General features: G+C 48.9%; 3 protein-coding genes across 6 annotated transcripts in view; 2 read left to right on the top strand and 1 right to left on the bottom strand.

The window, feature by feature from the left end:
• The window catches only part of LOC122386228 (protein timeless-like), a 43,775-nt gene extending 37,205 nt beyond the window's left edge, over positions 1–6,570 (bottom strand). For 2 of the 4 annotated variants that reach the window (XM_043375224.1, XM_043375225.1), the window contains exons 1-2: positions 2,614–2,867; positions 1,449–1,570 (exon numbers count right to left, since the gene is read on the bottom strand). In XM_043375224.1, the coding sequence (XP_043231159.1) occupies positions 1,449–1,570; positions 2,614–2,861 (370 nt within the window). In that variant the 5' untranslated portion in view covers positions 2,862–2,867. Of the gene's footprint in view, positions 1–1,448; positions 1,571–2,613; positions 2,868–6,072; positions 6,187–6,335 lie in introns of those variants that run through there. The other 2 variants (XM_043375227.1, XM_043375226.1) reach the window with 2 other exon arrangements.
• Positions 6,571–6,650: 80 nt separating this feature from the next.
• LOC122386229 (NADH dehydrogenase [ubiquinone] iron-sulfur protein 5-like) lies at positions 6,651–9,636 on the top strand. The gene is made up of 3 exons (XM_043375228.1): positions 6,651–6,850; positions 8,558–8,765; positions 9,442–9,636. The coding sequence occupies exons 1-3, from the start codon at positions 6,819–6,821 to the stop codon at positions 9,541–9,543; spliced, it is 342 nt and encodes a 113-aa protein (XP_043231163.1). The 5' UTR covers positions 6,651–6,818; the 3' UTR covers positions 9,544–9,636.
• A 2,653-nt stretch (positions 9,637–12,289) lies between these two features.
• Positions 12,290–25,718, top strand: LOC122386254 (homeobox protein TGIF2-like). The gene is made up of 3 exons (XM_043375289.1): positions 12,290–12,583; positions 18,815–19,005; positions 22,628–25,718. The coding sequence occupies exons 1-3, from the start codon at positions 12,568–12,570 to the stop codon at positions 23,399–23,401; spliced, it is 981 nt and encodes a 326-aa protein (XP_043231224.1). The 5' UTR covers positions 12,290–12,567; the 3' UTR covers positions 23,402–25,718.
• Positions 25,719–26,628: the final 910 nt, after the last annotated feature.

The raw sequence follows: 26,628 nt of genomic DNA, 5'->3' as shown, positions 1-26,628 counted from the left end.
ACCCTTCAATCTATGCCAATCTATGTAAGTCTTTGTTCCCGGCCGGCAAAGACTGGGGGGAGATAGACATGTATGCAGTGCCTTCCCTCTGTAACATTGTTTCTGTCTCGTCCGCAGGACTAGATATGTCCAACATTCACTGAATTCCGAATACAGAATATCGAAATGGCGCGCATGCCTATCTAAATATTTGGCACATAAGTGAGACAAAAATATTTAAAATAAGAACATACGTGTTGGTTTCATTCACGTGCTCTATTTTTTATTCTTTTTTATAACATGGGACGTGTAACCAAATCATCACTATCGTTTGACATCGGCAAAAAAAGCAAAAACGTCTTGCTTAATTCAACCCAAGATTCCCAGCTTGAAAATGATGGTATAGTGTTATAATTTGGCATACCAATGCGCAAAGAAATGACGCAAAATTGATGAAAATTTTGGCACTTTATGTGTACTCGAATTTGATATATAGGCCTCCAAAGTTCGGAACGTTCTTTCTGGGCCATCCGGTATATTAAAAAAGAAAGAAAAGAAAGCCACGCGGCCCGCTCGGTAGTTTGATTACATGACATGGCTGTCACTAGGGCCGTCGAAGCGTATCCTGGCCCGGCGCCTCATCTCAGCCTGGCACTGTTGGCCGCAGACATAAACACTGACGACGAGTCATCAGCTAACAACTCCTGCAACAGACCTACCCCCGGGGTGGTATGGTCCCAGGCCCCATGGAAACTCCTGTAATGGGACACACCCCTGAACCGGCTGGCCAAAGTCTCCCCGGAAAGCGCTGCAACAGACTGACCCCGGGACCGGCTGGTCAAAGTCTCCCTGGAAACTGCTGCAATAGACTGAGAGACTCCCAAGACCGGCCCCCTGAGTAGTCCAGTCTCCCTGGAAACAAAGGCCACTTGGAAACTCCTGAGATATATAATCCAGGGTGGTATGATTCTACCTATGATGGTTCAAGGCAGCTGGCAGCAGGGTGACCCCGACACGAAGTCACTGGCGTCTTGACAGTCTCTCTAGGACGGTCAAATGTCTTTTCCGTCCCCAACCATCCAACAGCATCCATATAAGGAAATGATCTGTGCCCAGTCAGCCAGTCGTATCCACCTCAGCTGACTGTCCAGCCCCAAACCCAACCATCTGGAGCCCTTCTCAGACTCCACCTGTGCAGTCCGTCAGACTGTCAGACTTCGCCGACAAGGCTCCGCTGTCAGACAAGGCTCCGCCTCTCGAGTCCGTCAACGTCAGACTGCCTCAGACTTTGAGGCTCCGCCCTCCCAGTCCGTCACTCACGGACTGCCTCAGACTTTCAGACTCCGCCCTTCCAATCTGCCATTCACAGACTGTCTTGGACTTGGCCCGTGCAGTCTCCCAATCACAGACTGTCTCCGACGTCCAGTCAGTCACAGACTATCTCAGACTCTATCCGGTCCTCTACTCACCGGCGCTGCGGCGGTAGGCGGTCTCGTCATGCAGAGCAGCCGCTGAGAGCACACTCAGCTGCTGCATCAGCGACGCCCGGTGGCTTGGCGCCCAGTCCACCATTACGGAGGGATGGTGTAACCTGGCGACAAATACAGAGGTCAGTAGAGGTTACTGGAGGTCACAGGAGGACAAGCGTCTAGTCCACCATTACATAGGTTACACAACTTTCACACAATGTCAGAGTTCAGAGTATACTCGAGATCAAGGAGTTCACATGGAACGTTTGATTCACAGGTGGTCAAAGGTCACACAAGCCACAGAAGGCAGATAAGTCACGTGTGTCACCTGTGATCACAGGTGGTCGCGGGGTCACATGGGTCAGACGGGCGATCGCCGGCGGGCGCAACGTGGGGTAGCAGGCTATCAATTGGCAGCGTTGCTAGGGCATCAGCCCAGCTGAGCGATATTTCGGATCACCACGAGGCCAGTCTCCAGCCGGAAGCCCAACGAAGGTGTACGCTGCGAGGAAATTTCATTTGGCGGCAGAAGTTAGTCGCTTTATGTGGCTTTAACCGCGACTGTGCCGTAGCCAATATCCCACAGGCGAATGTTTACTACCGTGGAACGAAATTAAGTCAACCTTAGATCCACCCCAGAAAGGAATTAACTGGGCAGTGGGCACAGAAAAGGGAAAAACCTCTAAGTGCATAAGCGAAATGTGCCATAAAACTGGGCAAGAGCGCTCTGCTGCGCGGCAACAACCTTCGCCGTTCACTAAGTAATAGAGTTGTCTGTAATGAAGTTAAGGGGTCACAAGCAAATCTTGACGGGCGTTGGAGAAAGTCGGCGATCAAAAACGCCCACTTTTCCAAGCACTTTTATGCCTGCTGTGCTTACACGTTGACGTGTAATGTTATCAGATCTGCGTCATTTCACTAGTGACTAACCATTTATGCTGAGTTAGGAGCTCAAAATATTCGAGCTGCTGAATCGATAAATCATCAGTCGATGCTAACTCGATGCAGCAAAAGACAGGCCGATATCCAACGTCTTTGGATTTATCGCTGGTTACTTTGAGTTAATAATTATCCAAAAGTTATCTACCTACTCATAAATTTTATCCATTTTATCAGAAGCATGTCGCCCTTGGCCATAACCATCAAGGCGACGAGCCGAACCCACCTCTTCCGCCCTGCCCTGCGCACCGACGGGGCGGTACTCATCTTGACCATGGTGACCTCAGCCCCGGGAGGGTCCCGGTGGGCGCTGCGGCCCCTGCACACTACCACGACACCCCACGTGTCACTGTCACTGCCGGGCACACGCTCACACACAGCTAGCACATCGCCCATAGCACCCAGCGTCCGCCGCGCGCCGTTCAAGACGGCCGAATGGCATGGGGCCGGCCGCCCGTCTCGGCCCGGGCGCATGGGACACCCCTGCCGGCGCCTCGCGAGCCCGTCTGGAGTCTATCAGGGTGTCCCGCCGGCGGTCACGTTGCACGGGCGTGCAGTTGGCACCGGTCCCGCGGAGGTTTATGTAATCAGGAGAGGCGCTCGAGCGGAGCGACCATCGCCGGAAGGTACGGCGATACGGTGGAAATTAACAACACCGCTGGGATAGTATGTATAGTGGCGCCCCTGCTGGGTTTAGTGTTACTGGGACGTCAGAGGTTCTTGACACCCACCAGTGAGATGAGGTGAAACACGTGACTTTGGATTCGTAGATCACTTTGGATGACCTTGACACATTAACGGTTATGTCTTCTGTATTCGTGGGCAATGATCACGAATCTGACATCTATTTTGCTCTACCTAAAAGTTCAAGTTCATTTAGGCCTCAGGATAGCGAAAATGGCATAGCTATGAAATAGCCTCCGGAAGGATACATTTATATGACCTTGACCTCGGGGCAGCCTTGCACTGTTACAAGAACCACACATTGGAACCTAATAAGCTTGAAAACATCTAAAAAACATTCTACGATTGGTATACACTATACACGAGTCCAATACACAAAGTGTTGTTTTACGTCGAGGCGTCACTAAAATTTGATCAAGTCCTACATTCTTTAAAGCGATTCTCCTAAAAATTGGAATGAAGGCGCACAGACCGAACTTCTCTAACATATGTTCTGGTCGTTTTGATAGATCCAAAATTTTGGTTTTCGTAACAATTTAAAAAAAAAGTTCTGTGAAAATTTTTGGATCCAAATCCAAAAATAAAAAAAACGATATAGCCATTTGAAAGACAGCCCCTCGCGGCTCGCACTTACGATATAGCCCATCGCCCTTATGCAGGAGGGGGGGGGGGGGGCGAACGGACCCCCTCGGTTTTTCGCGAATAACTCGCGCAAAAAGCAGCCGATCACGATGAAACTTTCAGTAACCCCTAGTTAGGTATTCAATTCTACACATACACTGAAAAGTAATTGACCCTGATCCAAATGACCTTTGAACTGTGGCCTATTTCTCGAGACCATGTTTGTCAGGAATCGCGATTCGGCGTATGTCGGCTCACGTTATCCGCGCGTTTGCAGTCTTTTTGTGGTTTTAAACGTTCAAACACGTGAAATGATGTTGGTCCCATGCATTACGGTAGGTGTCAAGGTAATGTGAAGGTCAGGTCAGGTCACTGACCTTTGATGACCTTGTTTCAATTTTTCGAAGGGAGCATAATTCTAAGCAAGTTTTTGGAGCTGCTTTCGAATTTAGCAACCATTTGGACATTTATGAAGTAGTCTTGGTCCCTTCGCAACACGTTACGAAGTAGTCAGTGGTGGTTGCCACCTACTATACCTAAATACCCGGCACGACGCCTACTGGTTGACCTGACCTCACCTGACCGGACCTGGCCTAAATGCATAAAGACATGATCTGTAATCAAAACTGACATGAAATTCGTGATCAGCAGCCCGAAAAGCCGTATCAGCCTGAACCTTACTTTACGAAGCTCCGACAGGTTCCGATTTTCCCGACCTTTTGGACATTGACCTGACCTGGAAGGTCAACCAATGACCTAGGACCTTTCAATTGGGTATCATCGGCTTCCTCTCGTCACGGGCAACACGCTCGTTTTTTTTTTTCGCGAAGCTGTAGGGGAGAGTGGTGCAGGAGGCCCCCCCTTAAGCTCAGTTGCTATTTTTAGACAACTGATAATATTTAAGAGCTAACGTGTGCATGCGCTGTGAGCATGCATCATTTTCCCATACATATTTGCATTCAAAATGAATCTAGGGGGTACACAAACCGTAAACTTTAACATTTTGGAAAAAGTTGCAAAAGGGCCTCTTACACTATGGGTATGGTAAGACGCCCCCCCCCCTCGGGCGTTTAACAAGGCAAGTCGACTTGTAAAAGACGTTTTGCGAACACAGCTGCAAGGCCTTTTATTTCGAAAAGCTAAGCAAATACGGTGTTATCGAAACCAATAACACTTCCAAAGCGCTCGAACAATGCGAAAACTAGCACAACCAAACGCTGATGACCAACGAAAATTGTACCTATTACCTCTAGAAAAAGAAACAGAAAAAAGAAACAAAAACAAACTCCTTGAAAAAAGAATGCCACGCCTGCCGCAGGTGCAGGCGTTTTAGCATAGGGGGCGTTTTTTATCGGGGGGGCGTTTTATAATCCTCGAAGGGAGGGCCTCTTAAAAAAATGCAGTGTTTTAACGTCACAATATTTATGGTTTATGAGACATTTGCAGCGCACCAGAACATGGTCTATTCTGAAGCTAACATGTGACAATTTCGATGAGATAAGATTGCATTTGATAGTCATTGTTTTTTCAGATATATAAGGGTGATAAAGATGCATATATCTAGCAAGTAAAGGGGCAAAAACAGAAACAGGCTTACCAAAAGTCGCTGCGACGCACCTGATACCTCAGGTTTCGTGAGTTGTTGTTTCAAGAGGGCTTCTGCTTTACAAGAACATTAAAAAATAAATAACATTATTGGTTTGGTAAAAAAGCGATGGGGCCTCTTACCGACCCTGGGCGTCTTACACGGATCTCCCCTATCTCCGATTTCGATCAGGCGCCGAACGCTGGGCCGAACAGGAAGGGGGAGGGATGGTCCAACGGACCTCCCCCTCCCCCTTTACGTTCGCGGCTGGCCAGGAAAAACACCAATACGGGCGAGGGTTAAATTAAAGAAGAATCACGTAGATACAAGCTTTTTGTTGATTATCGATTCCTTAAAAACTGAAGATGTTAGCGAGGTAAGTTTTGCAGTTTTTTGAAGCGAAAATTGCGCGGCACAACTTGACCAAAACTTTATTTCCTAAAAAAATGTCGGGCGGATTTTCATCAATTTTCAGGACACATGTCAACTTATGATGATAAAATACAGAAACGTTTAAAGTCAAGGTACGTCGCAGGCAACGGGCCTTTAGAAGCTATCGGCGAAAAACGGGAGGGGGCACTGGCACCAGCGCCAGCAAAGCATACCTATATTGAAGCGTATTATTAGATGTTGAGTTGGGTAGGTCGAGGTCGATCAACAAGCAACAACAACGACAATAAACGGAACACCGTAAGAAAACAAAGTCAAACAAGACGATATAACTTGTGTGGAACCCGACACACGCTGTCAAGCTCAAGCTAAGCTATGGTGAAAATTCAAACTAATGTGACTTACCTGTAAAATTTAATAATCGATCCTCGTTGCTTCAGTCCGGATGAATGAATATAACTCGAAATAAGACTGATCGTGGAGACGTCAGCGGTGCAATTCGAGTCTTCTACAATAGACCTGCAAGATTATACGGTATAGGTATAACTGACTCCTAAACTCATGCAAGAGACGGTTGTACAAATCAAGGTCCTGTTTGCAAGTAAACTATCATTCAAAACGAAACACACACCATACACAATCTCACCCCCCAAACAAACCCCACACACCTCAAGCAACAGTCGACAACTGACGCCGACCGACGCAAAGGAGGAATCGTACGTGCCGCACAGTGCGCACTGCGCGTACAGCTTTCGCCACAACATTCGTCAGCTGTTTCACAAGGTGAAACTGGACTTTGCCCTGTATGCTTTCAGTATCTTTTAGAATTGTAGAACACTTATCAAATATTTCGATAATTTTTGAATATCAAAAGAACTTAAAAATGAGAATTACCAGCTTATCACTATGTTCGAAGAAAAATTTAAGTAAAATAGAAGTAAGGAGTATAGTCAGCTGAACTCTTTTTTTTGTCCTAGTGAATTGTCTTCATTCATGACGCATGTGAGACGAGAATATTTTTCGATCCTTCCACTGAAACAAGACTGAAACCGCTCTGAAACCATAGAAAAAGAAGCATTTACAGAAATTGTTCTATGCCATTGTATTTATAATTAAACGTATTGACGGATTAGCACTTAGCAGGATTAAAAATGGCCAGGGATATCACCACGGAGCCATGGAAGTAAGTACTTTAATCTCTGATTTATTAATTCAGATAGTTTTGACCTCTAGCAATAGATATTAGATATAGGTAGTTACAACGCTTTTCATTTTTATTAGAACAGAATTGATCTGGCTCTGCCATTTGTGTGATTCAGGTTTAACAACATCAGGCATGTAGCCAGGATTTTTCTCAGGGAGGGGCCTCAGGTCGAGGCCTACAGGTCGTGCCGGAACCCGTCCAAAAAACTTAAAAAAGGAAAATTCGAAGTTGGCCCACTATTTTTGGGTGTGTGGTGCAGCTGTGGTTCTATTTTTATTTTTTTGTAAATTTATTCTATTTTTCGCATTCAGCGGGACCATGGCCCCTATGGCCCCCCTAGGCTACGTCCCTGAACAACATCATGATGAAATGACACAATAATTATAAGGAGTCTGTGAGGGAGGTAACTTTTCTGTTTAATGTATCCCAGACTGTAAAAAATTGCAGAAGATCAAAATGTGACAAGCTGTGCCAGCCAGGGATAAGTCTGCACCAGCCCAAATCAACCAGGCAGGAAGTCTGCATCAGCCCCAGACTGGGGAAAAATCCAGATAACCATCAACATCAGTGAAATATCAGCACATGGAGATCAATGAAATTTTGGTGCAAACTAACATTTCAGAAAGTCTGGCACAAAATGAGACATCATGATGAAATATATAAATTATTCACAGTCTGATCATCATTGATCATCATTGATGATCATCATTGGACTGTGCCACTTATCACCCCTTCAAATAATGGGGGAAGTCTATCTGATTATCCTACAAAAAAGGGCAGAAAAGTCTTAGCCATGATCTGTGTCTCATTCCAAGCACACTTGAATTTCCAAGTTCCGGGTGACATTCTAATGCCAGACTTCACTTTCAGATGTGATGAGCATCTATTGCGCAGAAGCCAGTATCAGCATTTACAGTTCTTTACAAACATCTATAGCTACTCATGTAGGCTTTATTATATCCTTACCCTTACCATGGCAGCTTGCATTTATACCATTTTTAGTTTTCTCCATCACTTCAGCTGAAAAGCAATAGCATCTATATGTTGTATGTTTAAAGAAATACATGTATCAGATCAGTAGATAAACATAGTAGACATTTGTAGATATTAAGGGGCAAACAAGATATTCTACATTGCCATCTTTCAACTGTGAAGCATTTTGTGTATCTGTTTTGCTATAATTGTATGACTCCTTAGTGCTACTCAGGTTTAATTTACCTATGTTCATTCATGTCTCTGTTGATTGATCTATTTGGATTTGATGAGGACCATGCCATTTGCTTGATGAACCTAGATTCCTGAACAGGCAATGTATTTTTTCTTAACCAGTCATAAGCTCAACAGAAATTTCTTTGAAATTAGATGCCTGTTATTCATTAATCTTAACAGCTTGTCCATCCTCTGATGATCTTTTCCTGACGTGTTTCCATGCTTTGCTCTCTCCTTATGACAGACTCTTTATTTTCCTGATTAGCAGTGTGCTATTACAGTACATGGTATCATGGTATGCACTCTTTAGGAATCGACAAGTCATAGATAGGTAATGTCAAGTGTGCTCAATTCACATGTTGTGTAATGCAATTGAGCTTATGACCATGCGACACCAGCTCACATCCTCCTCCTGTCTGCAGCGATCACGCAATCTCCACGCCACACCAGCTGATATCCCCTCCCTCCTGCCCTCAGGGTGGAGCTAAAGGCGTGGGCGCCGTTGTTCCGCAACCCCTTCACCGACATCTTCGGCTGCGTGATGACGCACGCGTCCGGCAACAAGTGCCACGAGTTCGAGGGCCGCTTCGGCGACTGCATGGAGGCCTACGGACCGCACCGTGGTGTCAAGGATTGCCGCAACTACTTCAATGACCTCATGGAGTGCCAGCTGATGACCAAACAGGTGATGAGGGGCTGGGTGGGACAGGGAGGGGAGGGGTAGGACTGATAGGAGACGTCATCCATGGGGCTGGTTATAGTTAAATTTGTTTGATTTGTGGTGGTGGGACCAGTAAGTCACCTTAATGGCTCAGAAGAATTTGGATATTCTCCTTTTTGCTCTGTTACATGTTGAAATGTGGCCAGGAGTCTCCTTTCTCGAACCCGGCGAGGCTCGAAACTCATACTTTCGCCGGAAAACAAAGATAGGAATCTGCGACTTTCATGCGTTAATGGTGTGGTAGTTGGTAAGGTTATCTTAGATCATGACTGCAAGTGTTAACATTTGGATTAGTGTGAATTGTTTAGTTTGAGGCTAGGGTGTATGCACGGCAGTTTTTAATTTGTTGTATGGTTAGCGCATATTGTGCACAGAGGACGGGTGGTTGCTATGTGCAACCGACACACACATCGAGCTTTTCTAATTGAAGGCTCATACACGTTGAGGTTTTCGATATGGTCTCACTGCAATTTAGATGGTTGATTTCTTCAACATTTCTAAATATTTTTGGTTTCATGAACAATCCTTTTTGAGGTGTCTTCTACTGTTTTGCAACGTGCCTCGCAGCACCTCAGTTTGGTGCGCTAGGGACGCCGTTGTGGCCAGTTTTCTAACCAGAGCTTTTGATTCCCACCGACAGTTTGCACGCGTGGACGCGATGCAGAAGGAAAGGGCCCGGCAGTACAAGGCAGGGGAGCTCAAGGAGAGATACGCCAAGCCACCCAACATTGATGCATACTAAATGTGAGCCTTTCACGAGATCATTGCTCGTTGGAATCTGAATACTGTGTAGTGTGAACTTTGGATATTGTGAATATACTGTGAATAGGGAGAATATTTGACTTTTTTGGTGCTAAATGGATAATTAACTCGCGCTAGGACGAGCACACGTCGGTATTGTTCGATTCTGTCTCATTCTGTAGGTAGACTTCAGAGGGATGTAAGAAGGCATGGAAGCACCTACCTGATAAGCATGTGGATGACACTAGAGAAGGCAGCTGATGAACCACGAGGAACCCCGAGGAATAGATAGCAGTCGCTTTGAGGAAGTACGCCTCTAGCCATAGATATAAACTCTAGCAATAGAGCAGTACCTAGCGGAATCCTCGTTAGGCGAATTAGGCAACTTGTAGTTTCGATCTTGCCCACTAGATGTCAGCACCACCCGGCGCCGTCGCTCCGGTCCGCTCGGCTCGGTTCGGTTGGCTGGCTCCGCAATTTGGTCTCGTGCCATGAATGCAGATGGATAGTCGAAGCACGAAAACTATTCAGGGCAGCGGCGGTGTAATCGGCCAAGGGAGGGGGGGCGAGGGGGGGGGGGGTGCAGGGCTCCTCACGGGGACATCGAGGCATCGGCCAACGAGCGGACAAAAATACACACACACGGGATTCGACCGAAAATCGGCCTCAGTCGACTCTGTCCACGGTCGTCCTACGGGCAGCGCGACTATGGAGCAGATGTAGTCCGAATACGAGGAATTGTATGTGCCTTTGATTTAGGCTTGTGTAGTCTAGGTATGCAACAAGTGCAATGCGCATGCAATGTGATGCACGTAGGTAGTTATTATGTTTTGAGGTAGAAATCCCGGTCATGTATTTTCATAAATTCATCAATGCCCATCGTTCGTAAAAAAATTAAGTGAACCTAACCATTTTCTTTAGGCATTCAGCTCTCAGCTGTACCTGCAATAGCTGTAATATTCAGCTGTAAAGCGCTCTTCGACACCCCTTTCAAGTGGCAATTTAGGTCATGAGGTCAACCGAGGTCGCCATCCGTTTTTGACCAATAACTTTTGATCATTGCAATATAGGTACATTTCCGTAGCTGATACCCGTGCGCTCGGATCGACAGAGAGCAGACACTCAACGCAACCCACCTGGGTTAGGTCGTGAACCTGATTCGAGGTCAAATGCAAATCATGCAAAAATGCAAAAATGTCAAATGCAAAAACGTTTTCAGGAACGTACGTACATTTATTTAGCATTCGACGCTTATGGCTAATAAAATGAAAAGATGGCAAGGTGAGGGTTTTTGTTGTCAATCAACATCAAAGCTTGTCATAGAAAAAGTCAGAGAGCTAGTTTAGCTATGCAGATATAAGTCCTTTATAGACTTCGGTCTAGGCTGAGAGATATACCTGAGATCAAATTTTCCCGTATGATGCGGACAGGTAACACGACAGTCGACACCTGACAAAATCGGTCACCTTAACTTTATTTGACCTCTGTAGACTGTAAGTAAGTAAAGTTAAGTAAAGTTTAAGCATGCTTACCTACTACTTATGCCTATTTATGTGAAAAAGAATGTAAAGGTAAACACGATTCAAGCCTCAATAAAAGTCAGGTGGTCGATTAATATCAACTCCTTTTTTTTACTAAACAGCGCATGAAGAGCATTGTGAACATCATTTTTTGACGTTCAGCATGATTTAAATTCTCTTTGTTTGACTAGCTCAGCGTAAAACGGGCGTTCAGTTCACGTGCAGCACCGCTCGAGCTGTCAGCCGCCCGAGGGAGCGTCGAACTTTACCCGACCCGACCGGCGTGCCCCCTGACATATATCGACTCAGCGCTCAGCAGCATCGATTTTGTGTCGTGCTCGTGACGCTAGCCGTATGGAGAATGACATCTGCTGAGAGCCGCCCGCTGCCGCCCCCGCCGCCACCCGCCGCCCCCGCTGCCGCTCCCGCCGCCCGCCGCCCCCGCCGCGGCTGCCACCCCCGCTCTCCTGCGTTTACCTACTTGTACTATTCAGTATTCTGCAATGCTAGGCTCAATAGAACTGCCGTTTGAATGTACCGCAGTGGGACCTGACGTCCTGCTGCCCTCTGTGGTTCTGTGCACTGTGTGGTGCGCGCTCTGCTGGTCCCGTGGCTTCTATTCTGGTCCGAAAATGGTTCAGGACGGCCTCATGCACATCGAGTTTGCCAACTTTTTGTCAGTTCTTTTTTTTAAACATGAGTTTAGCGTTATTTTTATATCGTTAAAAATATGGGCATTAACATAGAGCAGTAGACCAATTCATTGGTGACATTGACCGTGACAAGCAGTTGGGGACGAAATTCTTCCATGGCTTGCCCGTTGCCGTCCTCTCGCCCATACCGATACACGCTTCTGTAGGTATGTCACATACCCCTGCCATTCCCTGAATCGGCCGCGGTTACCGGTTTGGCGACAGACGACTGAGGACAGTGCGCAGCGCGCGGACAGCCCGGCCGGCTCGATTTCGCAGTTCCAAGGATTACCTGTCGTCCGCCGCTGTCCCTACGCACGTGACCCGTTAGCTGTGCGCGTCACGCATAGTGCCAAGGTCACGTGTGCCGAGCGGGCCGTGCACCGTGCATGCCGTTCTGCACAGCTGCCGTGCACAGCCGGCCCGTGCATAGCCGGTCGGTGCACGGCGAGCCCTCGTCTCCTTTCACGCGCAGGGGCCGGGCGGCTCTGGCGGCGGGCTGCGGGCGGCGGCGGGCGGCCGGAGGACGGGGAGCGGGTACTGCCCGGCGGCGGCGGCGGCGGCGGGGGGCGGGTCCGCCCGTGCCGCCCGCTGGCAGCCTGCCGCCCAGAGCCGCCCGGAGCCGCCACGTGCTGCGCCAGTCCACCTGGGGGCGCTGGGTGCCGCCGGCCGCGCTCCATCAGTGTGCGTGAGCGGCCGCCCGCGGCTGTGGCCGTCCCGTCCGAGCCCGAGCTCTCCGAGCCAGCCCTCCTACCGGAGCTGCCGCAGCTCCCCGAGCTTCAGCCGCGCGCCAGCCGCCGACCGGGACGCGTCATGAAGGGACGCAAAGGTAAGCGTGACTGACGCGACGCGACGCGGCAGCCGTCTGACAGCTCGGTGACAGATCGTGCTGTCAGTGGCAGTCCGCGACGCGCCTGGAACGGCCCGGATATGACAGGAGCGCCGTGTGTGACAGTGTGTCGTACCCCTTCCCCTCAGACAGCATGAGACTGTCCCCACACAGGCTCCCGCTGGACCCGGGCCACGCCGCGGGTCGTTATGGCTACTCAGGCAGCGCTAACGAGCTGCGCTACGAGTGGAACCAGCTGCGGGTTGTGGTCCTATGGAAGCCCGCCGGCGCGACCCGAGCGGCTTCCATGAAGCTGCTTGGGGTCGTTCGGGGTCAGTGGGAGGCACGTGCTTTCATCTCTCATATTTCTGTAACCTAGTTTCTTTTTCTTTTTGCAATAATTTATTTATAAATATTTATTATTAGACAAACTGAGATGAAATTGGTAGCATAAAACGAGCCAAGTTTGGGTGTCTTGGGCTCAGGAATGTAAATCCCCGCGGTAAATTTTTACAAATTTGCTGCATCTATTTATTTATAATGATTAACCGCAAGCTTCAGCATAAACATCTTTAGGTATAACCTTATTGGGAATTACGGATGCTATTAAGAACTCATTTATTTTGGGTGTAGGTATTGTTGGAAGGGAGATAGGACATGGATGAAAGTGTATTTTCTTTCACGCACCGTCTATCTCTGGCCTGTTCCGGCCATGCGCCGTCCTTACGATCTATGGAGTGCAGCCTAGCACTGTTCCCATCGTTCATTCACTACCTTCATTTTCATTTGCCGTTTTACTGCCCAAATACTGTTCTCACATTTTCTGACAAATAATTATATACTTACATTTTCTGACATTTTCTTACATTCTCCAATCCTTTTAGCGCTTCTGCATGATACTTTTTACTTTTTGGACAGCTTGAGCTGTGCTATTATTTCTCCAAATTCATCTGCACATAGCTTTAAAATGTTTTGGTTGTCTACGGTTTTTTACAAGGTTTTACGAAAGTAATACTAATCTGATCTGTTATCACACTTCCTGTTACGCTAATCGACTCATTGACGCCGTCGTTACGAATTTTATAAAAGTGGACAGTTTACGATGAATAGGAATGAAAAACAATAACCATTAACCATTTTTCATTCGAGTTAATAATGCACATAATCTAATTTGTAATACGCTTTTATGCAATCAGCCATTATTTTTAAATTTGGTTAACTTTATGTTACCTATCTATCATAATCAATTACCGGCCTACCGATGCCTACTAATTACCTGCCTACCTTTACCTACCAATCAACATATAAATTACCTACCTTTTTAACAGGTGCGCATGGTGTACGTATACTTATCTGAGTTACCTGTCAATCGTAAGTTCTGGACATCATTTTAGTACTGACAGCCTGGCTACCCAAATTACCTGTATCGTTTACTATGAGCGATAACCGGGGCTACACATTAATTACATTGGTGTGTAGCCCTGGTGTTCACTATGAATGGTCCGATGTAGTAAACGGTAGACACCAGCTGTCTGATAGCAGAACACATGTTTGCAAATGCCAACACTCAGAGTGACATTTGTTTGAGCAGGATAACTTACGCTTTCGTGTGAAAATGCACCCATCCAGATGTATTGTAACACCAAACACAAATTACTCTGACAAGTGACACCAGCACGCGCCGCAATCCGTTACTCCAGCTTTCAATTAACCGCACTTGTTGCTAAAGTAACCGAGTGCTGGCAGCGACCAGCCACACAAACCGTGTGTCTTCCCTCTGTTTGTGCACGGCACACGCCAAACTACCCGAGTGTTCTTGCGTTTGCGATGACGTGATTCAGATGGATCCCCTCCGGCTGACTGTGTACGGCCGTTCGGAGGATATTGGAGAGTGCTGTCGTCTGGCGGGGCCGGCTCGGTTCGTCTCCGTCTCCGCCGTGTCTCCGGAGCTCTCCGTCTCTGTCTCCGTGTCTCCGTCTCTGTCTCCGTGTCTCCGGTGCCCCTGCGGCCTCGCCGCTCTTCACACAGTGCACGGCCGACGCATTCCGCGGACCAAAATAAAACAGCGGACGACTTTTGGTCCGACTCCAACCTGCTGCGTTCGGACGGAGACGCGACGCGCGCGCGAGAGGGAAGTGAGAGAAATGGAGGGGGCAGTGGTGGAGAGAGATAAGGAAGAGAGAAGAATCAAGAAATGAACAGAACATGAGAGAGACGAGTGAGAAAAAATGAAGGAGGGAGAGAGGGAGAGTGGGAAAAAGAAAGAAAGAAAGAAAGAAAGAGTGAGAAACAGAGAAGATCCGAGGAGAGAGATTAAAGAAAAAAGTGTAGAAAAGATCGAAGAGCCCAGAAGTGAACACAAATGATATGGCAAGTAGAATAAATAAAGACACGGAAATGACCGAAGTCAAGAAATTAAATGATTGAAGTGCATGTAAATTGTGATCCCGTGGGTAGGCCTGGCCCTGAACCAAATTATAAGCCAGAAATACGAGAGCATCAACTATTCTAAGTAAAAGCAAGAAATCAAAGGCAACCTTATATACGTAAATCTGGCTATTCACGGAACTTCCCGAGAGCTCCCACTGCGGCCAGTTGGAGAGAATCCTCGCCGTCGTCGGGTCGCCGTGCTTGCACCAGTCCTCTGAGGACCAAGCACAGGCTCATAACTCCGAACAGGACAGCGCCGGCTGCACCGGCACGCACATTATGCCCAACGCACAGGCGCACCAGCGCACCTTGAAAAAGCATTATCTTGCTGAAAATCTTCCACCAGTTTTACCTTGAACGTGCAGCGCAGCCATTGTCATTTGCAGCGGTTTTATATCTGGCGTTACATATTTGCAATGGGTAAAACCGGTTTGAGCTCTTTGCTTTGCGAGCTTCTGGCGTAGGCATTGGTGATGTGGGATTGATTAGAGTGCGGGAGCCGGTACAGACTGAATCTGATTGACGACCAGCTGGAGAAGCTGACGCCACTCAGCTACCTTTCCTCATCGCTATAGGAAGAAAAAACCTCGAGCGGGTACCGTCCACTCGCTCCCGGCCAAGAACAGCAGCCGGGAGAACCGTTCGCCTGTCGTCTCCCGCTGCCTCAGTGTTGTTGGTCGCCGGCTCTCCGTCGAACCCTAGCCGTCAGAGGACACCTGGCAAAAACAGCACGTGTCGCCGCCGACCGGTAGCACTGGCAGCGTGTCTCCCGGAGCGGGCGCCGGTGTTTTGGTTGTAAACGTTTAGCGCGCGCCGGGAGGCGGCCCGGGATCAGCGGGAGGCGTCAGCGAGGGAGATGGGACACATGTGGTCGGCCCGGGCGGCTACTAAGCGTGGACCGATGACAGCGTTCCCTATGTGCTTTCAGTGTCTAAAAGTGCCCCAGGCAAACCACTATTTCCCGTACCTAATTCCCATTTTCATGCGTGGCCCTGAAATGGTCGGGTCATATTTGACCCAGGGGGTTCTAACCCAACAACAAAAATGCACATTTCATTTTTCTGGCTCTGACTGTTTTTATCAAAGCCTAAAGCCTGAAAATAATAAGTCTGCATTCATTCAATTTCTTTAGTTTTCCCTCTCTTGAAGCAGTACCTAAGATGGCTATCTCAGTTTCAATCCCCATGTTAAAGGTGGCCCTTTTCCTTTAATCACTGGCCTGTTACAACGCGGGTAACTGTCTCATGACAGCTGCCATGCCAGGCATTATGACCGTAATCAGAGCGAAACGTGCTGTTGAAAACAATTACATATATTGTTACTGTTGTTTGATTATATCGACACGCATATTAACTACTCAGCTTAACATTATGATTAACTCAGCATTTTATTCAAAAAAATAAGACCAAAAGACTTAAAATAGACACCAGCCATGCCTCGCTCATTAAATTTTTGCCTGTTTGTGACCGTTAAACCGACCGTTTTAGTGACCTGCTGATCAGACCGGGCGCCACGCGGCGTGTCACACGGTGGTAGGTCGTGCACCGGAAGTGGCGAGTTTCCGGTGCAGGCAGCATGTCGACAAAATCTGCTACCTGCTCTACTGTGGCCAGCTGTGGGGAGTACAGGATGCGCGCAGTGACGTCAGCAGGCATGACGTCACATGCTGATGTGTTCAGCACGTGGCCCGGCTGTGTTATTTGCCTATGAATAGCTGCAAATAACCACCTTGATAACCTGCAGGTGGGTTATCAAGGCGGTCGGTCGGTCATCAGCGGTGGCTTCTTGCGTCCTCTCCTTTTTCTTCGCAACAATTGTTCAAAACATTAGCAAGTACCTACCTAAGCACCTTTATGCACCTACTGATGTGTTTCATATAACTTGCAAGCATTATATACCACGCGAACACATTTGTTAGGCTATCCAAAAATTATGCATATGCTGTTTTGTCTACCGGCGAGCTATATCATTCATCCCGTGCCCCTCATGTGTGCAGTCATCCACCCGTTCCACTGTTCTTCCACCTTCCACCTTCCACCTTCCACCTTCCACCTTCCACCTTCCACCTTCCACCTCGCCCGTCCACTTGTTCCAAGGTGATCTTTCCCCTAGCGACCCTGACCAGTAGCCGTATCGACCTTGACACCGATCGGATCGGGTCAAGCCACGCAGAAACAGACATGGAGGGAAAATTGTTCACTAGCCTCAGGAATGGTTCGATGTCTAGCAGTTTCCCTGACTGTCGTTTTTGCGTCGTCATTGAACTTTGAATGGAACGTATGGATTGAGTTCCATTGATGGCACGATGAGAGCTTGAAATAATCTTATTTTGAACCTATCTAAATATATGCAAATCTATGTTGAAATGTAAGCTAGGCAGCATAAAGCATCAAATGTGTAATTCATGCGTAACGTTCGGTAGCTTTTCGAGAGGGCCTAACATTTTCGTTCCAGAAACGTGCAGTAACAGCACGCACTGTTGAGACGGCCACCGGTACATACCTCTGGTAGATCTGCGTGAATGAGACAGTAGGTATGCATATGTGCACTGCATATGTATTCGTATGTGTGTGACCTGTTACCGCCACTTATTCCCCTCGAAGCGTCTCCACCACCTTAGGCTGACCCGACCTGTTCCAACTTCCAGCCTTCTCACGTGGCGCTAAGTAAACTTTAATTAAAGATGAAAGTGAACAAAAGCAACACTTGTTTAGCTAACGAGCCATCTCTGTCCCAGATTGTGTAATGTTCAGGATATATTCCACCTGGATGTGACCGTTGTCTGGTGCAAGATACCGTAAAGTCCGCTCGAATAACTCACATGGAACACATGGTTGGCTTCGCTGTGGTCCTTAGATTTCCATAGCTCTGCCGAGAACGATGATTTCCATTTTCCTTGGCACGGCATCAGACTGGTGAGCGATAGTTTGGACATCGGTCTCGATAAGCCACCCTCATATATTGACGAATCTGAAGGCTAATATGATGATGGGTTGTCTCGTTCAGACATAAAAGCCTTCGCTTATCGACGCCGTTAAGTCATAGATACCGGTAGGCGCGATCATAAATCTTGCGTTATTTTTTTAATTAAGCTGCTTTTCTGCCCTGAAATTGGTTTATTTTATTTAACGCTGCGTATGCCGTCTATTTTTGTAGCTTTGAACCCTGCCCTTATATTTTCAAAATATTATTTATAACAGTGTTTCGCCCAAAGCTGGTTTCAGATTTCAGTGAACGTTACGCAAATTCCAGTTAGCTGGCCTGTGGTAAAAATCCATCCACTCTATCAAAAGTAAACAGAATGAATAAGTATATTTGGCCCGCAGACCAGGACGCTGTACGCCAATCGCACTAGACGCTATCCAAAAACACCCTGCGCCAATCGCGCTGGGTGGGATACCGTCGAGATTCGGATCGGTGAGGAGTGGATAATAAATGAGCCATCACAAGCGCCGATTTTGGAGGCCACACTGCAGGTGATTGCACGAGTAACTGTGAACCGGAAGGACACTATCGGATTGTGCCAGAGATCACCAGTGCAAATCTCATTCATTTTTAAAGAGCATACTTAATTTACCAAAGTTGTGATTTACCAAAGCTAGCGATTGTTATGATTTATGTCATCATGTATTTTATTCTCTGATAACTCACTCGCAACATCGAACCACCGTTTCTGCCCCGTCCTGGCGCCACAACATCTCCCCCAAAGCACGTGACGGAGCTGGGAGCGCTGCCGTCATTACGGGATCACGTGCGGGCGGGTCAGAGGGGCGGGCAGTGATGACGTCTGTTTTGTTTCAGCCGGCGCCAGGGGACCGCCGTCACCGGGAGGGAGTGACGACTGCAGCGACTCGAAACGGCGCCGCGGCAACCTGCCCAAGGACTCCATCAAGGTGCTCAAGGGGTGGCTCTTCGAACACCGCTACAACGCCTATCCGAATGATGATCAGAAAGCTGAACTGGCCATGCAGGCCAACCTCACCGTCCTGCAGGTAAGCATGTTCACCAACTCTGCGGCGAGTGACATCATGAAGTGACGATAGCCTGCGACGGCAGCTGGAAAATAATATATCAGACTCGCTCGTCGTTCGCTGAGTGACAGATTCGCCTGCTTGTTTACCCCAACTGTCATTTGCAATGTTGTACGGCTGGAAGTGGCGTATGCTGGTCTGTCTGGTGACTGTGGGTCCCTCTGTGGTGCCGCGAAATCGGCGAACAGGTGCAGGTTACGAGACATTCGGCTGGATATGCGAGACGCCTGCCGCGCTTAAAGTCATCCTTGTGATATTTTTGCTTGCGATTAAATGTCTGAACCTTTAGCTGAACAGCTCCCTCATTGTCCCAAATAGCAGCGCCGCGGTAAGGTCAGTGTGGTGTTCTCTGAGGGCACCCTGTTGAACCACTACTTCTTATGCACCTCTCCCTCCCACCGTTCCTGATTCGGAGGCAGTTCAGCATCGTCCGTCGGCGGCGAGGCGCTTGGCACGCACCCCCGACCGCGGTGCCAACTGCGGCCAGTATGAGTGCCGGCTCATCTCAACTGGCACCCACCCACCCCATTCATCGCGCGACAATATTTCTATCAGGACGGGCCTCCAAAGTGACCGGCTACTTTATTGCTCTCCGCTCCGACGCGTCTTTGATTTACTTCGCACTCATAGCCCCATCGAGGCCATGAACTTTATTTATCATAATTGTCTTTGTGTGACGTAAAAGTCGATTGGCCTGATGCCCAGCTTTTTAAGGCGCCGAGGCTTCTTCGCAATATTGCTGCCGCGAACCATTCCATCGACGGGGAAAAGGCCAAATGTGATGCCAAAGAATTATCCCGCGAGTTGCTGGGGGGGGGGGGGCGTTAAACGCCCCCACTTTTTTCGCCGGGCCATAGCATAAAAACGGCGCGCCGCAGGCGCGCCAAATTTTGGGTACCTGTAGGGAATTGATTGAAGTGTATTGTGACAAAGTTTCAAAAAAATCGGTCGGAAAATTTTTGAGATATCGAGGTTTTAGTGACGTCATTGCCGGTCCCGTAGCTCAGTTGGTTAGAGCGTTGGACTCCGCGTGGTGAGAGCACGCGTTCCCGGTTATGACAGTCCGGGTTCGAAGCGCGACGGGCGCTCGACATTTATGGGCCTCCTGACAGGTATGGTTGCGGTTGGTGGCAGGCCGTAGCCAGGCGAAGTCAGCGAGGGGACCGGCCGTGCGCGGCTTTGTGCGCACGTTAAACTTTGGACTCTAAATTCTGCCATAGAATCGGAATTGCGCGATCGGAGGGTAGAGGGCAGGGTCATCGCAACAAGCTTCGCTTAGCGGTGGCTCTGTCCTTGTGAATCCTTCCCATCAAAAGGTTCGGACTAAATTTATAAAAAAAAGTCATAATTTCTGAGTTTTCGGCCAAAAATGGCATATGTTCAAAAAATCATATAAAATCACAGAATAGACATACAGACATGCCGTAAACGCCATTAGACTGCCAATACCATGAGCAATCAAATGGCTATCTTCGATTATTGATTATCGTTCCGCATTTTCCAAAATCTTGAACTGAATCTTGGCAATTTCTCGTGACTACTTCACGTCCATGATACATGCATTTCTTAAATTGAACTTTTTAAGCCAAACACGTACTCATATGATAAAATGAATGTCACCATCGTGTTCTACGCTCCAAATTACCCATAAAACATGTGTCACAGGCTGCGAATATCAGTTTTGATTTTCGGGGATATGTGCCTACCCTGTTGACCTGACCTTGACCCTGACCTATGCTTTACTGACCCCTATATGGAGTTGACACTCTTGCAGGCATTATATGATGGATTGTGCACCGTTTTGACGGAGTTTATGACGAGAGGCGCCCATTGCGAAGTCCTGAAGTCCATGCTACTGAAAGCCCGATTTCAGGTGTTTGACCTGACCTTGACCCGACCTGTGACCTCAAAATTCAACTTTAAAGTACTCATCTGAAGCGTCTCGTCGCGTTCTTTCGTTTGCTGCCTCGTGCGTTTCGCTGCGCCTATTGGTTCTCGAGTTATCGGCTGGGGGCGTTTAACGCCCCCCCCCCCCCCCAGCAAACGGTGGGTGGCGAAATACCCCAGCAACTGCCGGGTTATGCGGCTCAACAAATTTATTCTGAAGCCGCCGCAAAAGCCATACCCTTTTAAGCTTTTTCTGAGTTTATATGTTTATGGTCATTTTTCTTTTATGAATGGTTTCAACATACACTTTATTTTATTTATTTTTTAACCCTTGTAGGTACGTGCCTTCTTATTTCAATGGGAAATAAATCTGTATATGTAGTTTTCGGCTGGAGTCGCAGGTAGTGAGTCGAATGGTAGGTGCCACTATAGTTAGGCCTCTGCACCATTCTAGACGGCTGCTTTGCTAAGTGGCTGCGTGAATTAGAATTGCAAAAGCTGTTGAACAGCTCATTAAATAGACAGTGACATAATTACATGAAGTTCATTAGAGTCACTTTCACGTGGAAATAAATGTGTAGAAAGTATTACTGCAAAATCTTGCAAATTTCAATCGTATGGTGATGGTATTCCCTTTCTGATTCCTTTTCAAATAATCGTGTCAACGCACCCTGCATCGCATATATTCACCCTCCATGCAAGACTCGCATAGCTCAGCCTGTGCAATTTCCCGCATACCCGTTCAACCAGAATCACACCGTTTAAAATTCATTTCACATTACCGTTTCCATCAACGTCGTTGGTGCGCGCACGTTTGTGCGTATCTGCGCCATGATCGCCGCCCCTCGGGACGCCACCCGTCCGACCCCTCAGGGCACCATCCGGCGCCGGAGCGCACTGGCGATTCTCGCACTATGTAAATGTCACACCCCGATGCAGCGCTGCTACAATGAAGGTCAGAGAGCAGAGCGGGCGGACCTGCCAATGTGGAGCGGCGTGTGGTCATGGCGGTGGGGGGCGGACGAGTGGTGCACACGGCACTAAGCAGGGCTGGGGTGTGAGCTGCTGATGCCCTCACGACCCATCGCTGTTTGACGCTCTCTCATGGGTCCTCTCTGGATCCGGTTGGACACCCTGGAAGTATGTCCGATGACGTGCGGCGTCCTAGCGTCGTTTTGTATCGCTCTGATGCCGACTGACGGCCGTAGGTCCATCTGACATCGCTCTGTCAGCGCGCTGAGTTAGGCTGATGGCTGACGACTGCAGACGTCACACGCTCAGCGCTGCTCCGCCACATCGCTGAGAAATGGTCAACACTCCACTGACGTCACTTTGACGCCCCTTTGATGTACCGTGGTCTGCGGATACGCCACTAGAGACTGTTATGACGCCATTGTGAAGCCACCCTAATCGGCTGCCAATTCCTCTACTTTTAAGTTAATCCCATCGAAAGTGACCGAAGGCTTGCTAAAACTTTTTAATGCTTTATGTTATGCTGACCCTCCAGTCCCTTCCCATGTAGACGAAACCTTGACTTTCTTAGACCTCCCACTCGGCTTGCGACAATGGGTGAGACCCACTCGGCATGGGTCTCACCTGATACAAATATGACGGCGGCTCAAATCTTCTTGCCGTGCTACTCTGACCCCCGTCTTTCTGACAGCAAATCTAACTCCCCCTCGCCCCCTCTCCCCAGGTATGCAACTGGTTCATCAACGCCCGTCGCCGGATCCTCCCTGAGCTGATCAGACAGGAGGGTAACGACCCGGACCGCTTCACCATCAACCGCAAGAGCAGGCGGCCGAAGGAGCCGGAGCCGTCCCCTCCAGAGGCGCCGCCAGCCGAGTCGGCTCCCTCGACCGGCACCTGGAGCCGGGGCTGGACGGAGCCGGCGCCCGGTCACCGGTTCCTGCCGCCCATCTCCCAGATCTCCGGTGCCCAGGACCCGCCCGCTCCGCCTGTACCGCCCCCGGCGCCGCTGCCACCGCCGCCTCTGGTCTGCTCGTCGATTACGTCGTCCATGCCGTCATCCATGCCGTCCACGATGGCGTTGTCAATGTCATCAATGACATCGTCGATGTCATCTTCAATGGCGTCCTCAATGTCGTCATCAATGTCGTCGATGCCTCTGCCGTCGTTCAGCGCGTACCAGGCGGCGGCAGCGGCGGCGGCAGCCGAGTCGTGCGCTCTGCCGGCGCCGTACCCCTCCGTGTCGTACCCGCCGTACACGGGCTACCTGGACCCGCTGCAGTTTCCGGCCGCTCAGGTGACGCCACCGCCGACCCCGCCGCCTCTGCAGCTGCCGCAGCAGCCGCAGCAGCTGTCGCAGCCGCCGCAACAGCTGTCGCAGCCGCCGCAGCTGCCGCAGCTCGGCCGGAGGGACAGCTTCGACGGGCTGCAGCTTCTGATGGACGCCGCGGCGCTACAGGGCGATGGTACGGCCGAGGAGAAAACCTACCTCAGCTTGTGATAGCAGCGCGCGCCGCGCGCCAGCAGTCGGTGATAGCGTGTGGTGTGAGTGTGCGAGGCGTCCCTGGAGGGAGCGCGGCGCCGCCAGCGCCCCTAGTGGCAGCCAGAAGAAGCTTTAGTTTGGAGAAGGAACACTGGTTGTTTGAGGAGCAATGAGTGCCGAAATGTGGAGTGAACGTTGAGAGGGGTGTTGCTGGGACATTGCTCATTGAATCTGAACGAACAGTTCGATTCGGTATTAGTGATTGAGGGTGTTTGTGAAACATATTGAGCTTCAGTCATGAATTGTTTGGAGGATTCTATCCAATGGCGCTCGGTGCCCTATTAGTTATTTTGATGTAACCAGCACACGTTGAGGAGAGGGATAACGATTGTATTTGACGCTGCGTAGGGCTGTATTTGAGAGCCAAATACCGTGGCACTTTCGCAAAATATGTGTGATTGAGCTAGCTCACTTGCCTACAATATCTAAATGATTTTCTACAGATACATGTCTGGCTAAAAAGATCGTTACGAGGACTAGAGGTACAGGTTTACGCGATAACTGTATGTTTTGATATGTATGATTAACGGATGCATTAGTTTGGGTATAGAAACTTGCATTTTTATTGGTATTATTTGTGAAGAACTGGGTAACTGCTTTTAATTGAACTGTAAAGTATGATGGTGATGCATGCGAGTTGTTCGAGCCCTTTGTAAGTTAGGATGTTACTCAATTCAACCCTACCCTACCCTATACCCTACCATACCCTACCCTACCCTACCATACCCTACCCTACCCTACCCTACCATACCCTACCCTACCCCTACCCTACCCTACCCTTACACTACCCTACCATACCCTACCCTACCCTACCTTACCTTACCCTACCCTACCCCTACACTACCCTAACCTACCCTACCCTACCCTACCCCTACCCTACCCTACCCTACCCTACCCTACCCTACCCTACCCTACACTACCCTACCCTACCCCTACACTACCCTACCCTACCCCTACACTACCCTACCCTACCCTACCCTACCCTACCCCTACCCTACCCTACCCTACCCTACCCTACCCTACCCTACCCTACCCTACCCTGCCCTACCCTACCCTACACTACCCTACCCCTATGTACACTACCCTACCCTATACCCCTACCCTACCCTACCCTTACACTACCCTACCCTACCCTACCCTACCCCTACCCTACCCCTACCCTACCCCTACCCTACCCCTACCCTACACTACACTACCCTACACTACCACCGACAGTCCAAGTTTCAGCTAAATCGGCCCAGAAACGGCTGAGATATTGCAAAAACTTATTGTATTTACTGGCGAATCCCCTTGGCGAGCGGTGCCTTGTGTCGGCCTTCGTTGTCTGATTATTTTCACTCAGGTTTTTAAGCGAACAACTGAGCCTAAAGCACGAGCGTTTTGCTCGGCGCCGACCGCGGCCCCACCACGTGCACACCGCTGAACCCACACCGTCGAAAATTTAATACGACAAATGAGTGCACGCGATCGACTTGGCGTGAAAATTTCACCCCCGTAGCCCTTACCGTTCCCGAGCAATAGCCTGTTTTTGCCGATTCTAATGCTAACCCTATGGCGCACATGAGCACGCGCCACGGGCGCACCCCCGGCCGGATCGTGCCCAAAATTTAATACGATCTGTTGAATGACGTGACCCACGAGTCGTGAAAATTTCACCCTCCTGCATGAATCGACGGCGCCGCAATAAGCCTTTTTGGGAGTAACCGGCGGCGGACTTTTTAGGATTTATAAATAGTAGATGAGCTGCCGTATGTGACTGCTTGCCTCGGATATCTAAAGGATTTAATATCAGCAACGCGTTCGTTATATACAACTAAGCCTCCAGGAGCCACAAGAATTTGGTGTCAACAGCGTATAATCGACAAAGCGTAACAGAACAATAACACTGGTATGTTTTTGATAGACATTTAGTATGTAGATTTAGGCGACTTGACTGAGGGGTAACAATATGCCAGCGCCGGGCTCAGCTGCAATGTGCCTTATTGCACCTCACCCGTGTTCAATGTTACCAGCGCGGCGTTACCATGGTTACCCGTGGCCGTGAGACGCGGTAGCTGCGCCGTTGCAGACCGAGTGACATGTTCCTTGATAAGCGCGCATGGCGATAGCCTGGACCCATAAACGTAGTTCAAAGCGGAGCGGTCCGCGTGTAGCGGGTGTCCGTTCCCCTGGTGTTGCTCAATTAGTTAGGATAGCTACGGGTGTGCATTAGTTCAGCATTCCAGACCGTGTGACAGGAAAATATACAAGTCCAGAATGCGACGCTTGTTGACGTGCGATTTTGTGTTTCGCTGTTGATGCTCTTTGGATAAATTTATGCAGCCTTCAACTCGTTCGAAGTTCCTCATTTCTTTTACAATCATTTAGGAAAAAAGAAGTGTTTACCGCCAAGCTGTTGTGAAGCAAAACAGCAGATCAGCCGAGGATCACAATATCGATTCAATTATCCCACGTCGGTATAGGTAATTGATGTCCCACAACCGGTATCCCGCTCACCAATTAATACGTTTGCGACGCTCCAAATGACGTTCTTGGCTGCATCACCACTACATAGTTGCCATTACTCAGTGAGCTCTTGGGCCATTCAAAGGTTGAACTTGAAGGAGTTTCGTCTGAGGTCTTGGAAAATATTTTTAACTAGGATACCCAAAATCCTATCCGAATTCCGATGCACGATTTAGTGCAGCACCGAAAAGCTGCTGCGGACATACCATGATGTTTTACATATTTCTGCTAAGCAGTGACAGGTTCTGCCTAATCTTGAGCATATTTACGACAAACTTTGCAAAGTAGCCCAGAACTCACAGCGCTGCAAATCCCGCATTTATTTCTACTTTGGTTCGAATATACATATTTCCCGTGAAGCAGCGCATCGGATAAATTCTGTCGAGTCGCATTTTGTAATGGAAACGTCTTGAATGCAACATCACAGGAACCTGTGGGATTTCCCTTAGGTGTTCCCCTGCGGCTTGTTTTCCGTCCTACAAATAAATGTGAAGTCAACTTACCTAAAACAGACAATTACAAACTGACGGGAAGCAGCTGACAATTGCGAACACTTGCGAACTTGTGTGTAACAGACGATATTGTTCGCTGAATTGACCGGCTGACGAAAAGGCCGTGCCGCCCAACACGTCTGAAAGCTGTCAGAGGCAGCGACAGACTCGCTTTAACCACACACGGGC

The sequence above is a fragment of the Amphibalanus amphitrite genome, unplaced genomic scaffold (assembly GCF_019059575.1).
Source record: "Amphibalanus amphitrite isolate SeventyFive unplaced genomic scaffold, NRLGWU_Aamphi_draft 000244F_arrow, whole genome shotgun sequence".
Taxonomy (NCBI): Eukaryota; Metazoa; Arthropoda; class Thecostraca; order Balanomorpha; family Balanidae; genus Amphibalanus; species Amphibalanus amphitrite.
The sequence above is the reverse complement of the archived record's forward strand: the minus strand, read 5'-3'. Positions and strand labels throughout refer to the sequence as shown.

Coding starts and splice junctions, on each gene's coding strand:
- LOC122386229 (XM_043375228.1), top strand. CDS start 6,819: ATGGCCAGGGATATCACCACGGAGCCATGGAA. Junction 6,851..8,557: donor ATCACCACGGAGCCATGGAA/GTAAGTACTTTA, acceptor TCCTGCCCTCAG/GGTGGAGCTAAAGGCGTGGG. Junction 8,766..9,441: donor GCCAGCTGATGACCAAACAG/GTGATGAGGGGC, acceptor TCCCACCGACAG/TTTGCACGCGTGGACGCGAT.
- LOC122386254 (XM_043375289.1), top strand. Junction 19,006..22,627: donor CCAACCTCACCGTCCTGCAG/GTAAGCATGTTC, acceptor CCCTCTCCCCAG/GTATGCAACTGGTTCATCAA.